The sequence below is a fragment of the Pollachius pollachius genome (assembly GCF_949987615.1).
Source record: "Pollachius pollachius genome assembly, chromosome: 1".
In the NCBI taxonomy this organism is placed as follows: domain Eukaryota; kingdom Metazoa; phylum Chordata; class Actinopteri; order Gadiformes; family Gadidae; genus Pollachius; species Pollachius pollachius.
The window spans coordinates 10,618,992-10,645,672 of NC_136934.1; the positions used below are offsets into that span (position 1 = coordinate 10,618,992).

A 26,681-nucleotide genomic window follows, 5' to 3' on the forward strand; every position below is an offset into this window, starting at 1 on the left:
ACGAAGGAACTGTGGGATCTACTGTGAAACCCCCAGCTCCATTTCAAACACCCTACCACCAGCACCCCCCTACCACCAGCACCACCCACCCCCACCCTTCATCCCCAGCACCTTGGACGGGCTGGACGAGCAGTCAGTCCAGTGTTTGGGGTCGGCGTTGGGGAAGAGACTGGAATGGACATCGTTGGGCTTTGCCCAGGGAATGGTGGCCATCTCGGGCATGAGGGACAGACCTTCTGCTACAGCTGCTGTCTGAGAGTGAGCCCGGGCAGTGGATCACTAACCTGGGGAGATAACGGACCCAGGAGAGCTGTTCTGTCTTAAGGACATTGACTGTTTGTTGGATTCAATGGAAGAGTTTGCCTTTTACGTCTTGCGTTTGATTTAACTGGGAGCTTTGAAGATGATCGGGTCGTTCCTAATTGGAGTTACTCTGTTCAACATTCTGGTAATGTTCCGCCGTGTGAAAATCATTGTTCATGTTTAGTATTTATATTTCTTCCGTTGATTCCCTTTCCCGGGTCATTAAAAACTGCGATTTAAATTTTGATCCCTTCTAGGTCATGAGATTATTGATGATGTGTAACTTGCTTGGTTTGGTTTTAGGGGGGATCCATTGTATTTGTTTTTTTTTGAAGGGGTCCTAACTCTTTCTCCTCAAGGTGCCGTGTGTGAGCGAACCGACGACTGCGGGGCAGGAGGACGGGAGAGATACTGTTGGTGAGTCACCACCCTGTCCGGACTGACCGTAGGGACCGGCCACTTTAAGGCCTGTGCATCGCTGTTTATTCAAAGCATTTGGGAAGTCCTCAAATACTTAACAATCATTAACCAGGACTCATGTACCTCAACAAACAGCAAGCGTAGAACCCTCAACGTTTCATCACAGATTAAGTTTACCAGGGCTAATCAAACATTCCCTGACATTATATAAACTGATTTTCTAAAAAAATATCTAGGAATATCTAGGAAACTTGGCAATCTTAAGTAGTTATTATTGACTCTGTTACAAACACGTCAGTAGACATATTAGTATTACAGCCCTCTGAAAAGCTGCTAATGATTCACTTCTAGGTTAAGACAGCATTGGTGCAATAGCCTCTAATATGCAAGTTTTATGTATTCTTGTAACTCCTTTTTTTTTATACTATTTATACGGTATGATGGGTTACATGGACCTGTGTCGGCAATAAAGCTTCATTATACTAAATTTGACACCGTCTCTGGAGGAAATACCCAGTATTGCGTTGATGTTATATTGTTCATTTGACACAGAAGTGAGTCTTAAAAAAATCTCAGCATACAATCGAGGTTGGAGTTGGGGTTGCTACAAAAAAAGTTCAAATGCTGCACTTTTAGTAAATATTAGTTCTAGCAGATGCCTTTAACAAAATATATTGACATTTCGATTATGGGTCAAACCAAGAACATTTCAGTACTTGGGTCAAACCCCCTGTCAACCACTAGACTCTCACAGTGGACTTCCTGTCACCGTCTCTCTCTCTCTCTCTCTCTCTCTCTCTCTCTCTCTGTTCCGACTCCAGCGGAGGAGGCTGATCATGGGGTCTACTTGACCTCAGACTGGGCCTACCAGCTGGTCAACACATCGCTGCCCTACCCCCGGGCCCAGAGTTTCTGCAGGGCCCGCTTCGGCTCCCTGGCCGGGCTTGGCCAACAAGAGGACCAGGAGGGGGCACTGGAGCTCCAAAAGATCCCCGGGAACCCCTCTCAGCTCTGGGTCCAGGATCACACCGGGCCCCCCCGGGCCCTGCCTCTCGCCAAGCAGTGTAGGAGTCACTGACTGCACTTATGTTCCAATAACGGCATATACTCATGCTGGAATACTGTGGAATAATTGACTCTCCATTACACTGTAATACTAGTCATTTGGAAGACAAACAGTGGAGTCACTAATTACTTACCCTAGTGTTCTAATACTGGCATACTATCATACACCTAAATCTAGAATATTGTATTTACTTTTGATGACACTGTTATACTACAAATTTAGCAGAGAAGCATTGGAGTCACTGACAACCTACTTATGAAGACAGAAATACAGAATAATTGACTCTAATGTAATGCTAAAACCTGACAAAACGCCTTATGAAAGCATAGATTACAGCAATAAAAAAACGGTAGTAAGTCAGCGGCAGCCATCTTGTTTATTTATGAAAATGCCTCAAGTCCTATCCCATATGGCGATCATCTGTACAGTCATCGCATCAAATATTCCCCTTATTAGCAAAATAGTTTTGATTGGCTGCTGAAAATCTGTCAGAACAGGGGGGCCAGACGGATATGCCAGAACAAGTAAAACATAATCTTGTAGATGTCTGGTTCCCAGGCTAGGAGGCATTAAGAAGATACAGTCTTGTACTAATACTGGAATACAATTTATTATTTATACTGTAATGCTAGTAAGCAGACAAGCAATAGGCCTATAGGAGTCACTTATAAAATACAACCTAATACTCTATTAACTACAAATATTTAGCTATTTAGTAGTTGGCCTATTAACAACTGAGTTCAGGTGAGGCTGAGAACAATCAAAGTCTTGAATCAAAATGAGAGTAGTTGCAAGAAAATGCTGCAGGGCGAATAAAATTATACAGCCATTAAGTCTAGAATACTAGACTTGAACTGAATGGACCCAGATACCGTCAGGGGTTTGGCGTTTTGCTCAAGGATGTCTACATTCAGTCAGTAAGCAAATGCTTTTATGAAAAGCAACAAGTTATTCTGAGAACAATCAAATGAATGCTTAGTTTGAAGCTGATGATTCAGTATTTATACTCTTGATTCTTGTAGTGTAGCCTCGCTCCGAGAAGATGTCTGGTAATCCACTCCGAGTATGTAGCTTTGTATCTCCCCATGGCCATGCTTTCATAAAACACAACGCATAAAACTCAACGCTCATCAAGTGTCAGCTGAGGTTCTCTTCAACAGTGCGTCAGCGGCACGACCGTTCAACTCGGCTTTCTCCTCCTTCCTCCCCCTAGACCTCAAGTTCAGCGTTCTCAACTTCCCCAGAGCTTCGCGTGAGGGCTTTGTCCGGGTCAACTCCACCTTCTCTCCGCTGGCGGCGGTGAGCGTGTGCGTGCGCGTCCAGTGGGACCCCACCTGGGACGAGGTGTCCACCATCTTCTCCTACGCCGCGCCCGTCTTCACAAACGAGTTCCAGCTGCGCGGCCAGGTGAACCGCCAGGGTCGCATCCTGCTGGCTCTCATCATCCACGGCCAGCACCGGCCCTACAAGGCCTCCCTGCCCAACGACGGCCTCTGGCACCACCTGTGCGTGACGTGGCGGAGGAGCGACGGGCGCTGGGCCATCTACGTGGACGGGGAGCCGGGGGACACCGGGGAGGGGGCAGACACGCCCCGGGACATCCACGGGGAGGGCATCTTCATCCTGGGTCAGGACCAGGACTCCTTCGGGGGGAACTTCACCGAGCCCTTCTTTGGGAACGTGACGGACCTGAACGTGTGGCGCGCGGGCCTGGAAGGGTGGCAGCTCCGCGCCCTCAACGCCTGCTCCCCTTTGACCCCCCGGGACGAGGTGTTCCGCTGGGGCGTCGATGTCATCACCGTGCACCCGGTGGTCCGGGAGATGGAGGCGATGCTGTTTTGTCCAGGTAGGCTTCAGGCCATCCCATAATACCCCCAGGATTATGATGTGTACTGCCTGTTGAGGTGTTTCATGTTTTACGTGTTTTAGAACATATTGTACATATACACATTTGGTACGTGTATGTATTTGTGTCATGTATATATTTGCATTGACTGTGTGCTGTGTGGTTTGTGTGTGTTTGTTGGATGTGTGTGAAAAGGTGTGTAATGTGAATGCCTGTTTCAGTGGTATAACTTATGGTGTGTTATGCATGTGTATGTGTTTTATGTGTATGTGTGTTATGTATGTGTTTCTGTGTTCTATGTGTATGTGTTTTGTATGTGTGTTTCTGTGTTCTATGTGTATGTGTGTTAGGATTTGTGTTTCCGTGATCTTTGTCCGTATGCGTTAAATGTTGCGTATACATAACATTGTGATAACCCTGCCCCCAGCAACACGGGGCCAGCAGCAGGGGGCAGAGCCTGCAGGCTGCAGGACGCTTGAAGGCTGGACGCAGCAGACCCACCCAATGGTGGGACAGGAGGACTGCGGCCGTCCGCTACCATTCATCTGCAGGAGTAGCAGAGGTGAGTGGCTGATCTGTACTTATTTGAAATTGGTCATGTTACTAGGCCGAGGAAGCCTGAAATCCAAGCATTTCATGGTTTGAATAACGTCCGTCTTCTGTTCTCCATTCAACCTGTTAGCAAATAAACTTGGAACATGAAAATGTTAACCCACTAACGTGCTGTAGACAATACGCCTTGTAGCGGCCACAGGTTAAATTCTCACCAGTATATTGTGTCATTTTTGACTCAACCCACTTAAGAATCAAGTTTAATTTAACAATTAGTTTAATTGACAGTTAACCTTCAACATACATGGAATTTACTTTGGTGTATGCTGTGGTGAAATATTATAAAAAATACCAAAATCAACTGTACAGAATATATAATAAAATGTAGTAATATACTAAGTAATATAACTATTAGTAATTTCAATACAATATAAATATATAAAAAAATTATATATATATATATATATATATATATATATATATATATATATATATATATATATATATATATATATATATATATAGAATAAATAAATAGGAAATGTCCTGAAAATATCCTGTCCCTCTTCAATCTCCTGTCCATGAAGGTAAAAAAGTTAATTTCAAGTTAGAAATCCCACTATAGAAGCAAGGTTTGTCTTTATTTCAGTGGATGACTCTAATTCATCCAGGCTATTGTAATGTAAAGACTTCAGACTTGAAAAAAGTCAGAAGAAAGTCCTTCGAACATTTCCATTCAATGTTGAATGTCCATTTCCCAACTAGCTATACAATGATGCATTCAGTTATAATATAACCCCCCCCCCCCCCCCCCCACCACACACACACACACACACACACACACACACACACACACACACACAAACACACACACACACACACACACACACACACACACAAACACACACACACACACACACCAAGGTCTTCAGGTCAACAACATGCCTTCAGGTCAAAAAGTTCCAATCTTATCAGTGCTGCTTCACAGAATAGTGGATATATTATAAATATGCTATGCGATGCATAGAAAAATGAATGAGGATGTTTGGGGGGGGGGGGGGGGCAGAGATATAAGAGGATGTGACCTCATGCAATATCCAACTGCTGAAGCGAAAAAAAATGTGATGTAATGAATAATGCATAAGAGAACTCAATGCCATCATTTGGCTCCTCCATAGTGTTGCTGAGGCAGTCTTATATTCAAAATGACAAATAAGCATATCTTACTATAATCGTTAAAAATGAATGCATGAATTAATAAGAAATTTGATTCATATAGTCTCTTTACACATCCAACAAAGCACATTGAATCAAAAGTTCTAGGTCAACCCATATAACCATAATAGAGAGTGTGTGTGTATGTCAAAGCTAGTAGTAGTCAAGGAGCCGAATGGCTACGCTTCTCGACATGTTGTTTGAAATGAAAATAACTTCAATGTTTTTGGTGTGTCTGAGCAGAACGCTACCTAAAGATGAAGGAGATCCATGGGGCAGAGAATGTGCGGCCCAGTCCCTTCATGGAGCACCTCAACCGCATCTCCAACAAGACTCGGGTAAGGAAGTACTTTAAGCTCTTCTCCCCTGCTCGGGTTCTTAGCTGTCTCAAACATGTAATGCTTTTCTTAATCAGCCTCACTAACAACCATGTACACCTGACGAGAAATTGTACTGACAATGAAGTTCTTTGTGTGGGTTATTATTGCTCTTTTACTATTAACTCATAGTAAAAAGCATTTTACAGTTCAGATTACGGATTACAAGTGCTCAATATGTTCAAGGATACAGGTTAGACACTGGGGACACTTGGGACAAAGCCAGAACTTTTCTACTAATATCGCACACCCTAATAGTCTACCTTGCCCCCTCCGCATAATAAAGATGACTCTCCATTTTTAACCAATCTTGTAGGTCGGAACAGGAGAGGAGCCCGCTTACGCACTGGACCTAGGCGACGCCTCGGCCCTGCTGGACGTGGCTCGGCAGGCGCTGGAGGAGACCGGGCGGGAGGACCTGGAACCCTCAGACATGCTGTCTCTGGTGCAGCTGCTGGCGGCCGCCGCGGAGGTCCCCGTCGCCACGGTCGCAGAGGGCAACCGGAGCCGGGCCGACGCGCAGGAGCTCAGCCAGCACTTCATCAGCGTGGCGGACGGCCTCATCGGCCAGGATAACGCCCTCAAGTGGCAGGCTATCAAAGAGGTAGGACCACGCCCTGTCCCCTTGGCTCCCACTGATCCGGACCACTTCTCACTTCCGGTCTCTTTTGCATGCTCTCGCGTAGTGTAGGTTGGTCGCACAAATTTGATTTTAAATCCCTTATACGTATGCTTATATATATATATATATATATATATATATATATATATCTCTGATCCAGGACTGCTGCATCAGAGATTTAGTGTAGGGTATCCCAGTTTCACAATGGGTGAAGAGTTAGTGAGATTCTGGCACTGCGAAAGGAGTGCCAGATATTTATTTTTGACAATGGCCAACAACATGAAGCGAACAAATGTAATGACTACTTTGCTATAGGTTAATAAAGGATATAGTACTTAGAGTGGGCCGCTAGAGGGCGGTAGAGCTCTGTTACACCTGCCAAATAAGCTGCCAAATAAAATAGACAGTCCTCTCCACAAACCTTATACACCCTTGTGTTTGCTTGTTACCTTCAATACCTTATTTATTTTTGAATATTCTAATATGTGGTTATTTAAGATTTGGTGGAAGGCCAAAGACAAATATCCCTCCTTTTCTGTCCTTAAAAAAACACATATTTTCTGGGAAGAAATATGCACGTTTTCATCATGAACAATAAGCCTATAGATCTTGTTGTTGTTGAAACACAAATGGAAGGCTGTGTGTGTGTGTGTATGTGTGTGTGTGTGTGTGTGTGTGTGTGTGTGTGTCCTAGTAAGCTATTGTTTAAACAACTATGGCCTCAACAGGAATTTGACAGAATCAATTGTATGTGACTTATTTCTTATTTCAGGCATCTCTGAGATCAACATAATAGTGCTATTTTTCGAAGGTGTCCTCAAAGTGTCAATTGTGTTCATTTTGTCATTAAACTATGAGAGTTATGACGTATCCAGACTGAAGTTAAGCGCAGAGCTATTAGAGGGCGCTCAAGGAACCCAGAGAGTGAGGATAAAACGCAGGACTCAAGCCCCAATTTAGCAGACATAAAAGAAAAAAAATTCCCAGGAGAACATTTAATTCCCCCAACGTCCATTTCCACTATTGATACCCTACATTAGACCCATAATGGCCTTGTAACCAGTATTATGGCTCTATCAACCATCCCCCCCACCACCCTCCCCACACACACACACACATGGCCCCATTCACCCTCACACACACACACCTCCCCAAGGCCTCCCGGCAGCCCAAGGCCGCGTCTGCCCAGACTGAATAGAGGTGAAAAGCACGTTGCTAGAACCACAAACCTCACTCCCCTAGCTCAAGCTCTCCCTGCCTTTCTCTCCCTCTTGGCTAAAGCCACCCAGACAATAATCTCTCCCTCTCTTATTAAGGTTTTTGGGTATACTTAATTGAAGTTATTTGATCACCATGTGTCAAATGCTGTAACTATCCCTTGGGTTATAGGCCGTGCGTGTGTGTTTGTTTGTGCATGCGTGCTTTCGTGTCAATTTGAATGAGTGTGTGTGTGCATGTGTTGATTTGAATGTGTGCATGTGTCGATTTGAATGTGTACGTGTGTGTGCGTGTGTCGATTTGAATGTGTGCGTGTGTCGATTTGAATGTGTGCCTGTGTCGATTTCAATGTGTGCGTGTGTGTGTGTGTGTGTATGTGTCAATTTGAATGTGTGCTTGAATCGATTTGAATGTGTGCGTGTGTCGATTTGAATTTTCGCACGCACTTGCATGTGTGTGTGTGTGTGTGTGTGTGTGTGACAGACCGACAGACAGACAGAGGCCAGAGACAGCTAGAATGAGGCCAGAGAGACAGTTGAGGGGACACCAGGGACAGTTGGGACGGACATCAGAGAGATTTGGGGTGACACCAGAGGGAGGGACCGCGGGGGGGATCCAATGGACGTGGTGCGGGTGATGCTAGAGAGCCAGCTGAGGTGACACCAGGGACGGTGGGGCAGACTCTAGAGAGGCAGTGGGGGTGACAGGGTGGTCTCTGTGTTCCAGGTGGTCAGCGGGCCGATGGAGGTGGTCAGGAGTATCGACCGCATGGCAGCAGGCCTGAGTCCTCGACTGATGGAGACTGAGCAGCACGTACTCGTACAGAGCCCCAACATCAGTGAGTCACACACACAAAAGCAGGCAAGCTTAAATGCACACATACACACACGCACAAACGCAGTTAGATGCTCGGGCTACCTCCAAGATTTTCTCAGTCAAGGTTCGTTCACTTGAGACAGAGTACCGTGTTAGACCCACTGCATTGTTTTCCGATAGTGAAAGTATCGCAGCCATTTCAAGGAAGGGGTGGGGGGCGGTCCATGCAGCCGACGTCGAAACCCGGTGCTGTGGAGGCGACATACTTCGACGTTTAATTGATTCAGACTTTGTCAACCACGCGTCAACCAATAGACTTGCAGTACAATTAAAAATGCAATCTGTGGCTTATTATGTGTGATTTAAACTTTCCCTGCTATAAAACACAGCGCCCGACCCAGAGACGCGCACAGTGTCTGATCGCACCCCATTTCAAACCAAGAGTTTGTTTTATAATCGCAGATTAAATTGTAATAGTACTATATTGTTTGGGGCCTCACAAAATGTGTGGATTTCCAGGGCTGGGGGAAAATAAACCCGGTTCACATTGTGCTACTTGGCAGATAATACAAAACTGTAATCACTAGCCTTTAAAATATAAATAAAAATTGTATAATTTCCTACAAGTGGACGCAGGAAGCAAACCGCCTATTAACGGCATCAACAAAACGGTTATGAATGTGAACATTTTGTAAATTTTATTTCAACACCGCCTAAATGCACGCCACTTTATTTAAAAGCAAGCAATTATGACAGAGCTTGACGGACAAAAGATCCACGTTGCGTCTCTGAGTCGTGACCTTCGGATCCTCGCAAACGTGGGGTACGCAGAACTGTGAATACACACACACACACACATACACATACACACACAATGAAGGATTGAGGTCTGAAAAATCTATTGCAGAGTGTGTTTAGACTACGATAAAGAGTGCACAATTGCCAGAGAGATGTGCCAAAGAAAGAATATCAAGATGTCGTGTAGGCCTACATCTATAGGACGATAATTCTATAATAGATTAATATTCAACTGTTTTCTGGAGGAAGCAATGGATGGTGCATTTAGAGTTCATTATGCTATGTGCGCAAAATAACGGTGATCATGGTGCTCCACTTGTCAACATATAACTTTCAGATGATTTGACAACTAAAGTCATCTTGATTAGTCCAGTTAAATAATTTGCCCACCCCACCCCCTCCAGAGTTGGAGGTGCGACAGCAGGCCCTGGAGAAGGGCTCCCCGGGGCCTACGTTCTGCGGGCCTCTGGCTGAGCTCGGGGGCCACCTGGACTGCATCTCCGTGCCTCAGCAGGGGGTCCAGGACCTCCATGACAACGGTAGGAGCAGAGAGTCGGGTTGAGGGTGGATGAGGGTTGACCCCTAGGTGTACAGGTAAACCTACTTTCACCACAGCATTTTGTCAAAGAGCTGCCAAACCGCTCACCTCCTCCAAGGTCTCGCATTGAAATGCAGGTTTCAGAGCATTGTTGAGCGCCAGACTGACATTTATTTTTTCCCAACACATGCTGGCGTGGCTTTCCCAAATGTAATTTTCTTCATTAATTCTCCCGAGCTGAGAAGTCACTCTTCTTCCTTTGTCCTGTGTGTGATTGTGCGGTGGGGGGGGTGTGCGTTTGTGTTCTGAACGGCAGGTTTCCGCTCACTCACGTTGGTGAACACGTGGTACGGAGCACTGCGGCCGCTGTTCAACGCAGAGGAGAACGTATCCATGGCGCCCACCGTCACTGACGGCAGCCAGAGGTAACACTGTTCAGCTAATCACGTCACAGACTCAATATACACATAGATTGACTCCCTCCAATCAGCCACAGTCTCACACTATGCGTTGCCATGGAGCGGAGAGGATTTCAATTTCCATCCAGAATAAAAGGACATTTCAATACAAACTATGGACATTTAATACATTTAATACATTTAAAAAGTGCTTCGAAAGGCTCCATCCTCACACACACACACACGCACGCACGCACGCACGCACGCACGCACGCACGCACGCATGCACACACGCACACACGCACACACACACACACACTTGTCATCTCAACTTTTGTACTAGTGTTGGACGAGCAAAAGCCTCTACCAACCATTGACGTATCTATCTCCAATTGAGAGTTACGACTACCTGAAAAATAGTGTCACACGAGAAACTAAAGACATTATCATTGACAAACGATAAGAAGATAGACGGACAGAAGGTGTTTGGTTGTTTGTTTGTTGTGATGCCCTGTCCAAATATTGCCCCCCAAACCCCCTACCATGTGTCATGTACATGAACGTTTGGTGGTCATTTGAACACAGGTTAATATATCCTGCGTGTTTAGATACCTAGGAACCATCCTTGGATCCTCCGTCATCTCCAGTACGGTTCTAGGAGACGACCAGCCTCTCAGTGTATCAGTGAGGTTCAAACTACAACACAAAGCCCAGGTGAGAACTCGTTCTCATAACCTCTCATAGCTACCTTCTCTTAAAAACCTTGTACTATTTCTTTATGAAAGGGTTCGCGCAATGTTTTATGTCATAGTTGGTAGTTGGTTTTCCAGTTCTCTTGAAAAAGGTACATGCAATATTTCCACATGTAAAACATTCATAATGACTTGACCTTTGTTATATATTTTATTGAGTTGTGACCTTCCATCCTCCCAAATGTTTCCAACAATGTTCAAACAGGGCGCCTGTCAATGGCGTCATATTCCCTTTGCTCTAACTTGCGGGAAATCAAGGGAAACATTAATCCATCTTATTTATTGATAGGATATTTGAATAACAATCTAGCTTACTAAGATGTGCTGCTATAAAGTGGCTCATGACAGCCAACACGCTAATAGAACGGTAATGTTATAACGTAACAACAATGGTCAACATACTCAGTTATTTATCCGGACAACAGTGCTGTGCCACTCCACAGTCGACTCGTTAAAGAATGTTGACGTTAGGTTAGCTTACATTACTTGTGGCTATTTAATTAGAATGAAACTACATAACGGAAATATATGTGAACAAACGTAAGGTGAATAATAATATACTCCAAGTCCGTGCCTGTGGCACGTCAGACAGATTTTCACCGGCCATTGTGGTGAACTCCTCAACAGACAGATCCTGTTCTATTTCACAATTTCATTGAACCAAGTGTTTAGATATTGTTTTGATTGAGAGACCCTTAGCGGCAGAGATTATATACCATACCTTTCAGATCTTTCCTTTTGAAATGTTTTAATATTTATTTAAAATAGTTGTGAAATGTGTGAGGTCATAATAAAAGCTGGATAAAATTGCATCAACAACCAACTTTTATGCTACAGTATTGATTGCTATTAGCTGAGCTATTTAAGTGCAGCAATGCAGATGAATCCGTTTGAAATCAAGTTTGAACTGTTTTATTCATTAATAATTGAACACGTATGCACATGAGTGAGCTCTGCAGGTCCTGACGTTGAAAACACGTATTTGCTTTCCCATAGAATCCCAGCGGGAAAGTCTACAACCCAGTGTGTGCCTTCTGGGATTTCGATCTCATGTGAGTCTACAGAGAATTGGCTCAAACTAATAAGATCCCGACCCCTCACAATGTATTCCCCCACGACGTCATAGCTCCCAGAAACTCTATGTGCACACGCACAAATATACATGCTTGATCCCGACAACAGGGTTGACTGCCACAGCAGCAGGAAAACCGTTGCGCACACATGTATGGGTGTAAACATAATCCCCACAACAACACCACCATACCTTCAAGGTAGCATGGAACCTTAACAACATTTGAAACCCACACCCAGAGCCGGCCCTCCCTATACGCCAACTAAGCGGCTGCTTAGGGCCCCCAACCGCCAGGGGGCCCCAAAGAGCGCTGTGTTTTATTTATTTATTCTTATTTATTTTTTAATACACAGAGCCATTAACTTAACAAGAAAGGAAACATTATAAACATACAGCTCATATTAGTTTAAGGAAACAATGGTGGAATTAAGAATTTTGACTGTGTCTGTCTGTCCCATAGACAGTCCCATGTATAGAGGTCTGATCATGATAACCTAAAATTAAGTGATTCTGACTGAACTGGCAACCCTACACATGTTGTAAGTGTAATGCTCGGTGTTGCTGAGAGGGCAACAAGCAAGGAGCATGATGTTTGATTCATGGTTTGACTGATTCCAAACTGGCAACCGCGATGATGACGATATGGTACACGACAAAGCTAAACAAAACTCACTACCTTTGTCCGAAATCGCCTTTCTCCCGCTCTCTCCCCCAGGGCCGGTTCTAGCCCTTTGGTAGCCCTAGATGAGATTGAGTTTTGCGAGCGGAGCCTTGCCCTGTTAATTGACATTACTATACTAAACATCACTGAAGACACATTAACTGATTTACCTTTACTTTGCTTAACAGTTTTTCCACCCACTTATAGCTCTACTATACTATGTTGCAATTAAGCAATGTGTAATGCATGGACAACAAACAACAGAAAAGCTTCAGAACATTTTCTACATTTACAACATTCAGACAGTAAAGTAAATGTAGAAATGTGGTATTGTGGGGTAAGTGTGTAAGCTTTACTTTGACTGTTTCAGTGAGAGGGCCGGCCCTACCCACACCTACCTGTTTGCACACATATACCTTATGCAATGGACAGCCCGACCCACACAACATCAGGGGACATTTAAATACTCTCATCATGACTCACATAACATCATTAAGACACCCACAACAAGAACCATGTTACATACTATGTTTATGTATATGCCACATATACAGTTTGACCAGCCACAACACAAGACCCAACATTATGATTCCAATAGCAGCTCAGGACATTTAAGGACAAATGTTATTGTGTTTAAAAACCTTATTAAGCACACTTCACACATATAAACATGTGTTTATATGACCTATATATGCACATGCACACGGTTGACCCTGCTCGGTGGACTCCCAGAAACAGCAGTGAACAAACACAGTCTTGAAGCCCTTAAAAAGAATAGCCCACTTAATATTCTTCCTATTTGTACTCATCCAAGTTGTTCATCTTGTGCTTATTGGTGCTCACACTTGCTCACGGTTGTTCCTATTGTGCGTAGTGGTCCTCACTCGTGCTGTACTTCTCTGGTTGACTGTTGCTGTGGTGGCCGACTCAAAGAATAACACGATTTTACAAAACGTGAGGCTTGTTGTGAGAACGCCGATATATGTTCCTCTCCGTGAAGCGTCTCACCATACAGCATTGTTTTGATTCGCTGAATAAGATGATGTATGTTTTTTTGTGTAGGACCTAACTTGTTCCACGTGTTGTCCTCTCTCGTGAATTAGCATAATTATACATAATTATGCTAATCAACATAATTATAGATGTTGAGGGATTTATAACCCAAAGGGTTATAAAAAAGAAAAAAACGTTTGTCAAAATGTTAATATCACACACAAACAGTACCGGTAAGTAGGATGTGTTCATCAGCGTTAACTACTCAGGGGAAATGAATGAGGAACGTTGACTGTTATATTCTCGTTTAAAACTGTGCATCCTTGTGCTTAAAGCTTTGGGTTGTTGCTTCGTTCTCTGGCGAGCGGTAATTTGGTAATTTGACGGACAGGTATTTATAATAATTGTATGAACCAATCACTGGATTTAAAATCGGTGCACGACGCTTTTCGGAAAGCGTACCAAAACCAACGAGTCACATTGAAAAAAAGTTAGGTAATTAATAGGTAATTAAATAAACGAGTTGGCAGTCTGAAGAAAAAAAGGTTTATACGTGTGTATGTAAATGTAAAAACAATGTATGCACAGGTGCAAATGTCTGTACAAACAACGTCTGTACACATGCATACAAAAAGTATAGAAATTGTATGTATAGTTAGATATATTTTTTCTTCTGTGTATTAGTCCAGAGTCTGGTGGTTGGTGGAACACCAGGGGCTGTGAGGTGGTTGCTAAGCAACAGGAGGCCACGGTCTGCTCCTGTAACCACACCACTAACTTTGCCTTGCTGCTACAGGTGTACGAAGTGCAGGTAGCCACGCCCCCTACTCCATCATACTCATCTGCATGTCTTTATTCAGCCAATCAGCAAACAGCCAGCATTTTGTACAGCTGTTCATCATTGTTGGACTGCTGTTATTGATTGTTATTGATGCATGCCTTTCTGTGTGTGTGTGTGTGTGTGTGTGTGTGTGTGTGTGTGTGTGTGCTTGTGCATGCTCATTCATGCCAGAGGAGTCCAGAGAATGAGCGAGCTCTGCAGGTCTTGACGTTCATTGGCTGTGGAGTGTCTCTCTGTGGCCTCCTCTTCACCTTCATCCTCTTCGTCGCTGTGGGGTGAGTCCCATGGGTCTTGGGAACGCAAGCCGTGAAAAACCTTGACAAGAGTGCTTCGATACACACTCTGTTCTCAAAGAAACTGAATACAGCCTAGTAGGTAGTTAGATGGTTGGCTTGGTAGGTAGGTGGATGGATGCGAAGGTAGTTATATAGATATGTAAGAAGGTAGACCGGTAGGTTAGAAGCTAGGTATTTAGGTAGGAGGATTGGTAGGTCAGGAAAATTAAGTTTGGTCGATGTTTCCATATTGTGTTTATGTGTTGTGTCTATGTGTTGCGTTACGTGTTGTGTTTTGTATTGTGTACTGTTTAAGTGCTCTGGTTCTGTTTTTGAATATGTTTTGTGTTTAGTTGTTGTGTTGCGCGTTGTGTCTATGTGTGTGTTGTGATTATGTGGGTTGTGTTTACGTCGGCAGAGTTCCTAAATCGGACCGCACCACCGTCCATAAGAACCTGATCGTGGCTCTGGGCGTCGCCCAGTTGTTGCTGATGTGTAGCGACTGGGCTTCAGCCCACCAGGTAAAACTTCTTTTACTTAATTATTACATTGTGTATAATATAGTTGTTACGTTATTTCTGAGAACGTCATACATATAATAGACATAAATGAGTACTTCCATTTATTATGTACGGATAAATACTTGATTTACTATCCACAAAGAAGGTCATTTATTTGTGCCACTGCCACTTTGAATGAAAATGCAAAATAACTAGTAAATATTTTGGTGACGTACGCCTGTGACTTAACCTTAAACTATTCAAAACTCAGTAATCCACACGTAGTTTGCTGTCATAGTTTGTTCGGAACACTACAGAACGCAGGGCTGTATTAAAAGTTGTAACATTATTCAACACTTATACATTACACATTTATCTGGGGACAAGTGTATGTAAGTGTGCTGCAGGGTGCTGATATCTACTCTGTGGTCATCAGGAGCTGTGCTATGTAGTCACAGCCCTGCTCCACCTCTTCTTCATGGCTTCCTTCTCCTGGATGTTGGTGGAGGGGCTTCTGCTCTGGAGCAAGGTGGTCTCGGTCAATATCAGTGAGGACCGACGCATGAAACTCTACTACATCATTGGCTGGGGTAAAACGCACACACACGCGCCCAGACAGACACACACACACACACACACACACACACACACACACACACATGCACGCGCACACACACACGCATGCGCAGACACACACTTAGGACTGAGTGGAGATCACGTGTTCATCAAGAGTGTCAACTGGCACATTGATAATACAGAGCCGGATGCAACTGGAATGAACTGTCAACAAATACCATGGTAGCACTTTGTAATCAGCGTACCATGATTCCCATTAGTTAATGCAGTAATAAGCATTACCTAACAGCTAATTAGCAATAAGCATTACCTAACCTTACCTAAGTTAGGTAATGTGTCCAGTAACCACCAACAAATGGTGTTCGTGTTCACACATTTTTACAAACACTTTACACTGAGTTTGATCCAAACCACTGCCTGCTTCATCAGCCTCAGCCTCCTTATATCTGCTGTCGTTCGTGTTGCTTCGACCCGGTCACCGTGTTGTGGCATTTCTCTGACAACGTGTTTCTGTGTTCGTTCACACGCTTAGACGCAGCGCAGCATCCCAGGTGCCCCGATGGGCCCCGTCCAGACTAAATACAGTATGGGGCCCCAGTGCCCTGTGTCTAGCAACGTGCATGGTGCCTAGCAACGTGCACGGTGCCTAGCAACGTGCACAGCAGTAACTGCTCCTTCATTCAACCCATGCAACACGTTCCATACTCTTGTGCCGCTGACAGAATGTCACACACATTGGCATTTATTGATTCATTTTCAGTTCCAAAATGATATATTCTGCTATCATTAGGTCCTGATTGCTGTAGCTTCTCTGCAATCTGTCAGTATATATTTACTTTGAGCAACTATGTTATTTATTTTGTAGCTACTACAATTTTCATTGTGTGCTTTGAGCGTTCTTAGCCTCCCTTGCTATTCGCTTTGGTTCAAGGTGTCTAAATGAGCAAACAAATATAAATAAATTGTAAGAGGTGTTATACTGGACTGGTCAATGTTTCCTTCACCCAGGGCTGCCTGTGTCGATCGTGGGTGTGACACTGGTCATATCGCTTGACAAATACAAGGCGGCCACTCACTGCTGGCTCAACATGGAGACCGACATGATCTGGGCGTTCGTGGGGCCGGTGCTGTTCGTCTTGGGGGTACGTACCCTGAGGAGGGACATCAACGTTCGTCTGAATGGTTTCAGTTTCATGAGATTATTAATTCTGCCGTATGCACATCCCCCTTCCCTCCTCTCTCTTTACCGCGGTGCCTAGGTCAATGCGGTGGTGCTGTGTCGGGTCGTCATGGTTACCGTCTCCAGTGCTCGCCGGCGCTCTAAGATGCTCTCTCCAAGCTCCGCCTCCAAGATGCTCACCTTCGACCTCACCTGGTGAGTCACAAACACATCTCTGCCCCCTACTCTTTCTTACTCTGTCTTACTGTCTCCCTTTTTATCACTTTTTCTGTCGCTCCCTCTCCTTTTTTGAATTCTTGCGTTCCTCCCACACACTCTCTCTTTTATCACATTTTCTGTCGCTCTCTTTCCTTTTATGAATTCTTCTGTTCCTCCCTCCTCCCACGTTCCTGCCCACTACCTCTGTCCATTTCTCTGTAACTCACTCTACTTCTCTCTCCAGCTCTCTCTGCTCCCCCCCCCCCCCCCTCTTATGCCTCTTGACCTCTGTCTTGCTTCCCCCCCGTATGTCTTTGGCATAAGCTGGTCAATAGAGACAGTGTGAGAAAACGGCGGGGGGAGGGGGAGGTGGAGGAGGACAGGGGGGAGAAGGGGACAGTCAGCTTTGGGAGTCCAGCAGTCTTATCGTTAAACACCTGGGACACAGAGCACAATGAATAAGTGGGTGAGGGAGGGAGGGAGGGAGGGAGGGAGGGAGGGAGGGGGAACATGAGTAAGGGAGGGAGTGCGAGAGTGAAGGAGAGAGAGTGAGTGAGGGAGAAAGGGAGGGAATTAGAACATGAAAAGAAATGGACTGTATTCTACATTTTCTTGTCTATCATACAGGAACATAGCTGACCCATATGTTGGCTATCGATAGATGTTTCCAACATGCCGGACGCTACAAGACATCCAGATCAGATAATATGTATTCACACACTTCTATAAATAATATTAATGTATTCCAGCGTCTTCAAAATCATGTGACGTTGTTTATATGGCCTTGTTCTTTAAACATTACACTGGCCTTAACCAAGTATCTTAACCTACAATGGAGAACCACATAACACCTGCTAAATGCTTGTGTTTAGGCAGACCAAAACCACAGGGACACTGTGTGAGCACGGCTAAGGGCTTTGTTTTCCCCACAGTGCACTCAAACATTCACCCACAGAATGCAGCGTATCGCGAGGCAACACCATACTCACCGCTCCTGTTCAACCAAATGTCATCGCCACCTCGTCCGTGGCAATGACCCCCAATAATCAAAGGATTCCACAAATATCACGTGTGCCTTCCATAGCCTATACATCAAGGCTGGATGAGCACCCCCCCACCCCCCCCAGCCTGGGCATATGGTCATTTTTCATTTTTAGTCAAAAGCCGTCAAAAAGTGATGCATTGTTTTCGAGTGGCTGCATAAAATAGATTTGCTAGCCAATGTATAGTAGCTGGACTGATTAGGCGGAGGTATCAGAATTTAGAAAAGTTTTTGGTCATTCTGACCACACGCTGTACAACAGTAGAGAGCTGGTCAACCCTGCGTGACCGCCTGAGCTCCGGTGTGGTCTCCACGTAGACATTATGAAATACAGATTGAAACCGATTATTATCAAACATATTGGATAGTTATCAAGAGCATGAGATGGGTCAAGCCGTGTGTGCCATGTTTCTGTGGATTCATTAATTAATTTATACATTTTCATCACAGAGGGCCTATTTGCATTCAGGGCGCGCTGGGCACGTGCCCAGTTGCCCAAATGATGGATTAGCCTTGATGCATGGCCTTGCTAAACATCAACATCTCTACGCTGCATTCACAGCAAGATATACAAGTACTTATTTATCTTTATCTCAGCTATTAGCTATTTGCCATTTTTTTTTAGCTAAATCCAGTCATGTGTATGCTGCATGCCATAATATTTATTTTTACAATGATTGTACTCTTTAACATGCAGAGAATACAAGTACGCTGCTATGCTGGGTTTCCTTCGAGCCAGTCCCCAAGTCCCCTCACTCACTAACACCATCCATGCATGTATCTGTCCCCACAACCCATGTGTCCCCACAACCCATGTGTCCCCTTCACAACGCTGCCTATTCCACCATGGTGGTGATGTTGAGGTAATAAGGGGGAGGGTGTGAGTTGGGGTGGGGGGGGACTGATTTGTCTCTATCAAATGGAAGGAGAAGAAGCGGCTTGCCTCGACCTTGCAGGCAGAGTGTCGGCTGAAAACCTCCATCTCCGAGCCCAGCTGCAGCTGTGTGCTGACAATGGGGCTTGGAACAAAGGAAAAGGTTCTGTGGCCCAGCAGAGTAGGGCGGGAGGTATGAACACCAAGGGAAGGTGTCTCCATCCAAGGACTGCATGGCGATGGAAAGTTTGACGAGGAAATGTTCCAATACGGAAAATAAAAATCTATTAAGAAAGCAGCCATGAGTGCAAAATGAGAACAAGACTGTATGGATTGCGAATTTCAGGACGGTGTGTGTCTATGATTTGGGTTCCCAGGTTTTTTATCAAAGGAGGCAGTGGAGACAGAAGTTTTCTTTATGCAGTTAGAAAGTTAGAGGGCATACTTTGGATTAAAGGTTCTCACTCATAAATGTTTAAGATGGAAAAGTGTTTTGCTGTCTCTCCTATCTCCTATGTGTCGTTTCGAAAGAAAGAGCCTTTAAAAACACTTGATCACCAGGGCTCGGAAACTGCAAGGTTGCCTATGCTATCCCGCTGCTTTTTTTAAGTTCAGTGCTGAATCGAAATGCGGATATTAAGTGTTAATTATTTTACATGATTCATAATAATTGACCAGATTTGTGAAGAAATATTTGTAACCAAGTGTCCTAGGATTATGCCTTTGCAAATCAAAATCTCATAAAGTATTTTGCTCATTTGCTATTATTTCTGATTCTGAATACTCTTCAGAATCAGATTTTTAATCCTCATTAATCCTGAGGAAAACACTAATCTGTTTGCTAGAACCTACTATTTATGAAAAGGAAATACAACACTTTCTGCTCAGAAAATGAAGTAGTAGATATACTCAAAAAGATGCACAAGCACTGAGCACCACACTTTGTTGGTCTATCATCACAGGGAACAGCAAAGAGGTCAAGTCTGAAGTAGATCGTAGACGTAGTGGATCAAACATACACCTTCCCTGGTTGCCCTTGTACTCAACAGATGAATTCTGCAGACCAAAGCATCACTTCTTATTCCTTTACCCATTTTCAAAGTGTTTAGGGCCGACAGCAGAAGTAATGCAGCTCCGATGCAGTCTCTTATCTGTGGGTCTGTAGTAGATAGACATTATAGCATCTGGTCACCCTCATTGGTTTAGAGTTAATATTGTGAATAAGAAAAATCACACCTCGTTCCTGTCTTGTTTTAGAGTGTTGATTTTTTGTTTATCTCGGGCCTGTTGTTATTAAATACTTTGGCTACTGCTGCAGCCGGAGTGGAGATCTGGATATCTGACACCCCACTCGCCCCACACACACTCACACACACAAAGTTAGAAGATTAGAGGGTGTACTTTGGATGAAAGGTTGTTTTCAATCAAGTTAATGAGAACAGTATTGGGCTGACCCCATGACCGCATTGGTTTATGTTTGTGTTTGTATATGTATGTGTGTGTGTGTGTGTGTGTGTTTGTGCCTGTGTGCATGTCATGTTTGTGTTTGTATGTGAATGTGTATTTGTTTGTGTGTGTGTGTGTGTGTGTGTGTGTGTGTGTGTGTGTGTGTGTGTGTGTGTGTGTGTGTGTGTGTGTGTGTGGGCATCCCGTGTTTGTGTGTGTGTGTGTGTTTGTGTGTTGTTCCACAGGGCTGTGACCCGGCCGGTGCTGATTCTACTGCCAGTGCTGGGTCTCACCTGGCTGTGTGGAGTTCTGGTCCACCTGTCTGTGGTGATAGCCTATGTCTTCATCGCTCTCAATGCCTTCCAGGTAAAACCAAACATATCTATGAAATAAATGCATCATGTACAGTACATTTATGTACTCCATGCTGTTGTATTCAATGTTAACTGGCCCGCACTGTCAATCTGACTCAACGTTCAAAGCAAATGATGTCCTCAGGGTTCTTGCAGGTTAAGTTTAGTAGTTATTTTGGGAAAATACCTGCTGATGCCGTCTGTTCCCTGAGGCTGCTTCTTCGTGATTTCGTTTTCACACAATTTTGTTTTTTAGTTGTGCGTTGCGACCAGATTTCCGTTTGTTCCATGCTTCTCGCCGTCGCCACCCAGCATCCTTGTAGTTACCTGAAGGTAGGCTTCAGGTAAAAAATAAGGCAACAACCTGTGGAGGTCATTCTAGTTCTGCCACCGTGTGGCAGACTGCCAGCCTTTCTTCTAAACCTGTTCTACAGACGGACAACTTTGTGATCAAAGTGGCGGTTGCCATGGATTTATTTGAGCTTGATTCCAGAAAAAGTTCTCAGGCACTCAAGCATTCATTAATTGATAAAGTGGAAGGGTGTTCGGCTATATCTTCTCCTTGGGTCGTTTTTTCGAGAGAAAGAGCCTTTCAAAGCACTTGATCACCAGGGCTATGTTATCCTGCTTTGTTTTTTAAGTTCATGATTCTTAAGTCGTGTTCTTAAATCTGTAAGAATTGACCCGATTTGTATATATATATATAAATATTTTTAACCAAGTGTCTTAGGATTATGCCTTTAAATTTTTAAAAACTATCTAAAACTCTAAAAATGTATTTGGCTTAATTGTTATTATTTCTGATTCACAATACTGTATTAATCCTGAGGAAAAAACAAAAAGGTGTTTGCTATTTCCTTCTATTTATGGAAAGGAAACAGAACTGCACTTTCGGCTCAAAAAAACGAAGTAGATATACACACTTTGTTGGTCTATCATCACAGGGAAGATCAAAAAGGTCAAGTCTGAAGTAGATCGTAGACGTAGTGGATCAAACATCGACCTGCCCTGCTTGCCCTTGTACTCAACAGATGAATTCTGCAGACCAAAGCATCACCTCTTATTCCTTTAACTATTTTCTAAGTGTTTAGGGCCGACAGCAGAAGCACTTCAGCTCCGATGCGGTCTCTTATCTGAGTTGCTGTAGTAGATAGACATTATAGCATCTGGTCACCCTCATTGGTTTAGAGTTAATATTGACAATACGAAATAATCACACCTCGTTCTTGTCCTGTTTTAAAGTGTTGATTTTTTGTTTATCTTAGGCTTGTTGTCATAAAATACTTTGGCTACTGCTGCAGCCGGAGTGCAGATCTGTCAACACTTTTGCACTTTGTACACCAGAGAGAAAGAGACCCCACTGGCCACACACACTCACACACACACACACACTCTTTGCTATCCTTTTCCATGACATATATCTGCTCTCTCTCTCTCTCTCTCTCTCTCTCTCTCTCTCTCTCTCTCTCTCTCTCTCTCTCTCTCTCTCTCTCTCTCTCTCTTCTGCTCCACCCCTCACACACAAAAACACACACACACACACACACCTTGCCTCCCCTTTCCCACCTTGCTCCCACTGTGTGTCTGTGTTTGTGTGAGTGTCTCTCTCTCTCTCTCTCTCTCTCTCTCTCTCTCTCTCTCTCTCTCTCTCTCTCTCTCTCTCTCTCTCTCTCTCTCTTTCTGTAATTAATCAGTATGAAGTAGCCTCTAGTTGACCCTAAGAGAGCTGCTAGTTAATTTAGATTTACAGCCTGGTCCAGCTGAGGGTCTGATAAAACTGTGGTAGGAGTGCCAATCCCCCCCCCCCCCCCCCCCCCCCCCACCTGACACAGACTACCCTGTGTTTCTAAAAACCTTGTCTCCTCTGTCCACTTTTTTCTCCTCTATTTGCCATTTGCCTCCCACATACTGCGCGGTTTGAGAAGCAAACATTTTTAAACATGACTACAGTAGGTTTAGGGTGTGAAAGAGAGTGATACAGAAAAAAAGCTTTATACCAAAATTCTTAAACAGTTTAAGCAGAAAGACATACATGAATAAGTGAAGCAATTGCCTTAACTGGGAGCTTGAGGCCAGTTCAGACTACAATTCTTTTTTATCCGAAATAAATACATTTTATCCGAAATGCATTTCCTTGCTTCGCAAATGTTTTTTGTGGAATAAGAAAAGGCAGTTAAGGTAGCCTACTTGTGCGTTGTACAAAGGGCATTATGAATGACTCAAGAAAGTATCATAGAGAGTTATACCCCCCCCCCCCCCAACAGACTTTACAAATGCTAACATTGAGTGTCCCCCTATGCGCTCCTTCTTACAGGGCCTGTATATATTCCTGGTGTACGCAGTTTACAACAGTGAGGTGAGGACATGTTCAGGCCATTGTCTTTGCACTGTTTCAGAATGTATCTCTCTGTTGTATGGCATGTGAAGCTGCCAGGCATTTTGACTCTGAGCTGGCATACCAGTTGTTGTAAAAGCTGCCTTCTCCCGTAGGTAAGGAATGCCATAAAGAGGATCAAAGAGAAGAGGAAAGCCTTATCATTCACAGTGAGTGAGCCCAAAGCCGCCGCCGCCATTAACTATCTGATTCTACGAGGCAAAATAAAAACTTTGAAATTCCCAAATTGCTTTTTATGTTTTTCCTTAGTTTGAGGTGATGAATATTGATTACCGCTGGTTTGTAGCGTGATCTTTCCTCAATTCTAATTTGATTATTGTGCTCCTTCAGAACTGCTCGCAGCCAATCGGTTTCCTGCCCAGCCAGCGGGCCCCTGCAGTCTCCTGGGGCCACAGTGTGCCAGCCCCCTCCAGCCCAGAGACCAGTGAAACCTCTGGACCCCCCAGCTCCACCTCAGCCTCCTTGGTGATCAAGAACGGTAAGCTAGCATGGACATAAGCTGGTACGGGCGGTAGACTGGGGTGGTAGGTATGGTTGCTACTGCTATTGTTTACATCTGTGGCAGGCACACCCACTTAGTTGTGACAAATTGAAACAATAAGTCATTATGACAAATATTAGTGCCGGATGTTTGAGTAGTGCCGGTTATGATGGTTTGATAACCAATAATCATCATCATCATCATCATCATCATCAGAAAAACATCATGAAGAGGGAAATTAGCAAGGTGCTAAGTCAGAATTTAGAGAGATAGCAAGATTGTAGATGGCTAACATGGATGTTAACTAGAAGGGGTGGTAAGCTAGCAGGGCAGATCAAGCATATATGTTAAACTAGGGGGTAGTAGAGATGGTAATCTAGCACTTTATAAAGTGAGTTAGGAGATTTTGCACCAGAACACTCACCATACGCTGGCTATCACAGTGAAGAGGGAAGGAGATTAAACTTTCCCTAGTCTTACTAAGAGAGGTATTGAAACGTAATAACAAGGAGGCAGGGCCGATGTTTAACATTTCATCCGAAAGATCGGAATTAAAAGAAATTAGTACCATCAGGAAGCAAGCCCTGGGAACAACTATTGGACACCGCAGGCATTTGATCGAATACAGGACAAACCACTCATAATACACGTTGTGATGGCTGCTTTTTTGCTTTTAATTCTCATGGTTACGCCATAACAATGTGGTGTAACCATGACAATAGCTCCACGGTATAACTAGAAGCCCTACCTGTGCTCCTCATTTTAACATCATGGAGTCAGAGGAACATGTCCTCCAACATGAAACGGTTTAGGAGAATTTATTCAGATGTTGGCTATTGTCTGTAATGTTTCTCATGTCACTGTTCTACTTTGTGTTCCCTACTTTGTCCTTGTGTGAAATGATTTGGTAGGCCAGAATAGAGCAGGATGGAACTGATATGATAGAGGGCTGATTTATTTTTCTTTCAGAGAGTTTCAGAAATGAGAGCTTTGTGAGTTTTTCCTTGAAAACGACATCAAATCAAGTGAGTGATCATTCCACAACGCAACACTGCCACAAAATACAGCCATCAGTACAAACAATGACTAAATGGCTGTTCTGTGTGTGTCTGTGGGTTTCTATTTTACCAGGTGGTTCAACTCACCGGTTTCAAGCCCTCAGGTACGGTCACTTCCTGTTCCAGTTTGGCTACAGGTCAGGTCACATGACTTTACTCGACTTGACCTAACCCTCTATTTTGTACACAATCTATAGCATAACAACCCCTCACAACAGATGAAAACAAACCACATTAAAACCAGGTCACGGTAGCTGATAATAACACAATAATAAGAAAAGAACAAACATTGGACCATGATAAGTCAAGTAAAAAACACACAAAAGAAATATATATTTTGGGGACTGCAAGGAATTTATGAATCCAAATCACTTCCCCTGACAACATTCTACCTTGACCCACCGAGCAATCTCGGTTCAATCTAGCGCTGATGATTTGTTTTTATTGCGTTGGTCTTTTTTCTTCTTATTTTGTAAGCATGCCGGTCCTTTGTGATACCGACCGCGGTGCTTGCACCACTGTAGCGTGGTAACAGATGGTTCCCATTCCCAGAGTTCTGTTCCGCTCCCAGCGCATCGATATATATAGCGCAGTAGCGCTGTAGCAGGACACACGTCCGTATGGCTGCCTAAATGTTTTCTGTGGTGCTCAGGCGAGTGGTACTTGGGATGCTTTGTTGACCCACAAAACAAAAGCAAAGCTTGAGTCTCAATCAGGAACGGGCAGCACTGCACCATTCAACAGATCGGCCATTAGCAACTCCAACACCTGCTGTTTCTCACTCTCCCTTTCACTGCTTCGTCCCTTATGCTCTCTCTACCTCTCGGTCTCTACCTTGCTCCTCTGTCACTCCACCTCGACCTCCCCCCCCCCCCCCCCCCACATCTCTTTCACTCCTTCTCTCATTCCTCCTTTCTCTCCCTCCCCCTCCCCTCCTTTCCCTTGCTCCTAATCTCTCTCTTTCCCTCCTTTTCATCCTCTCTACTACTCTATAACTTCTCTCTCGCTCTCCTCTGTCACCGCTCCTCTCTCTACCTTTCTCCTGCTCTCTCACTCACTCCTCCTCCTCCCCTCTCTATGTCTCTATCCAACATCTCGCACTCCTTTTCTACCTTCTGCTCTCCCTTTCTTACCCTCTCTCCCTCCCTTGTGCTTTCTCTCCGACTCTCATCCCCTCTCTCGCTCTTCGTTTCTCCTGATAAACATTCAATGTGCTGTTTCACTTTACATCGGTTCACTCAGGACAGTGTCTAACGCCCTTCCATGTATTCATAATTCAAGAATTAATGTAACAATTCAAAATAAGTCTATCAATTCTAAATGAATGTAATGCCTTTCCTTTATTTGATCCACAGGCTGTTGACCTGCGAGCGGAACAAATGGCCATCAGCAAATACTACTGCGAATACTGCTGTGTATACTCATGTGTAGCCTTTATAACGACTGCATATACTACTGCATAAACCACTCTATACTTCTGTGCATAAAGACAGACTGAGACCACCGACTCTTGCCACACCACGCATCAGCAGAAATGCATTATTTTTACAGTGTTTTTCGTGTGTTTTATAGAGCAGTGGTTCTCAAACTATGGTACGCGTATGCGATGCGCTATGAAGTGGTATGCAGAGGAATTAGAAAAAGAAAATCGTTAGATTAAAAACAACAGGCTACTATCAAAATACTAGTATGAATCAAATGGAATTACATTTACCATGACATCATGTTCTCACTTGATGTGTGTGTATGTGTATGTGTTTCCGTGTCTCTGTTCTTGTGCTACCACTTTGTACAGCTGACAACAGCTACCAGTAA

At 44.1% G+C, this 26,681-nt stretch overlaps 1 protein-coding gene across 1 annotated transcript; it reads left to right on the forward strand.

The window, feature by feature from the left end:
• Window positions 1-403: 403 nt before the first annotated feature.
• Window positions 404-26,681, forward strand: adgrd2 (adhesion G protein-coupled receptor D2; the record flags this gene model as incomplete). Its single annotated transcript, XM_079752736.1, has 25 exons — window positions 404-448; window positions 663-720; window positions 1,545-1,787; window positions 3,003-3,635; window positions 4,063-4,197; window positions 5,646-5,740; window positions 6,096-6,383; window positions 8,346-8,457; window positions 9,638-9,772; window positions 10,088-10,196; window positions 10,778-10,883; window positions 11,918-11,973; window positions 14,332-14,458; window positions 14,660-14,763; window positions 15,182-15,284; window positions 15,700-15,853; window positions 16,848-16,981; window positions 17,099-17,214; window positions 20,825-20,945; window positions 23,247-23,288; window positions 23,423-23,476; window positions 23,658-23,805; window positions 24,778-24,833; window positions 24,940-24,970; window positions 26,662-26,681. The coding sequence occupies 25 exons, from the start codon at window positions 404-406 to the stop codon at window positions 26,679-26,681; spliced, it is 3,225 nt and encodes a 1,074-aa protein (XP_079608862.1).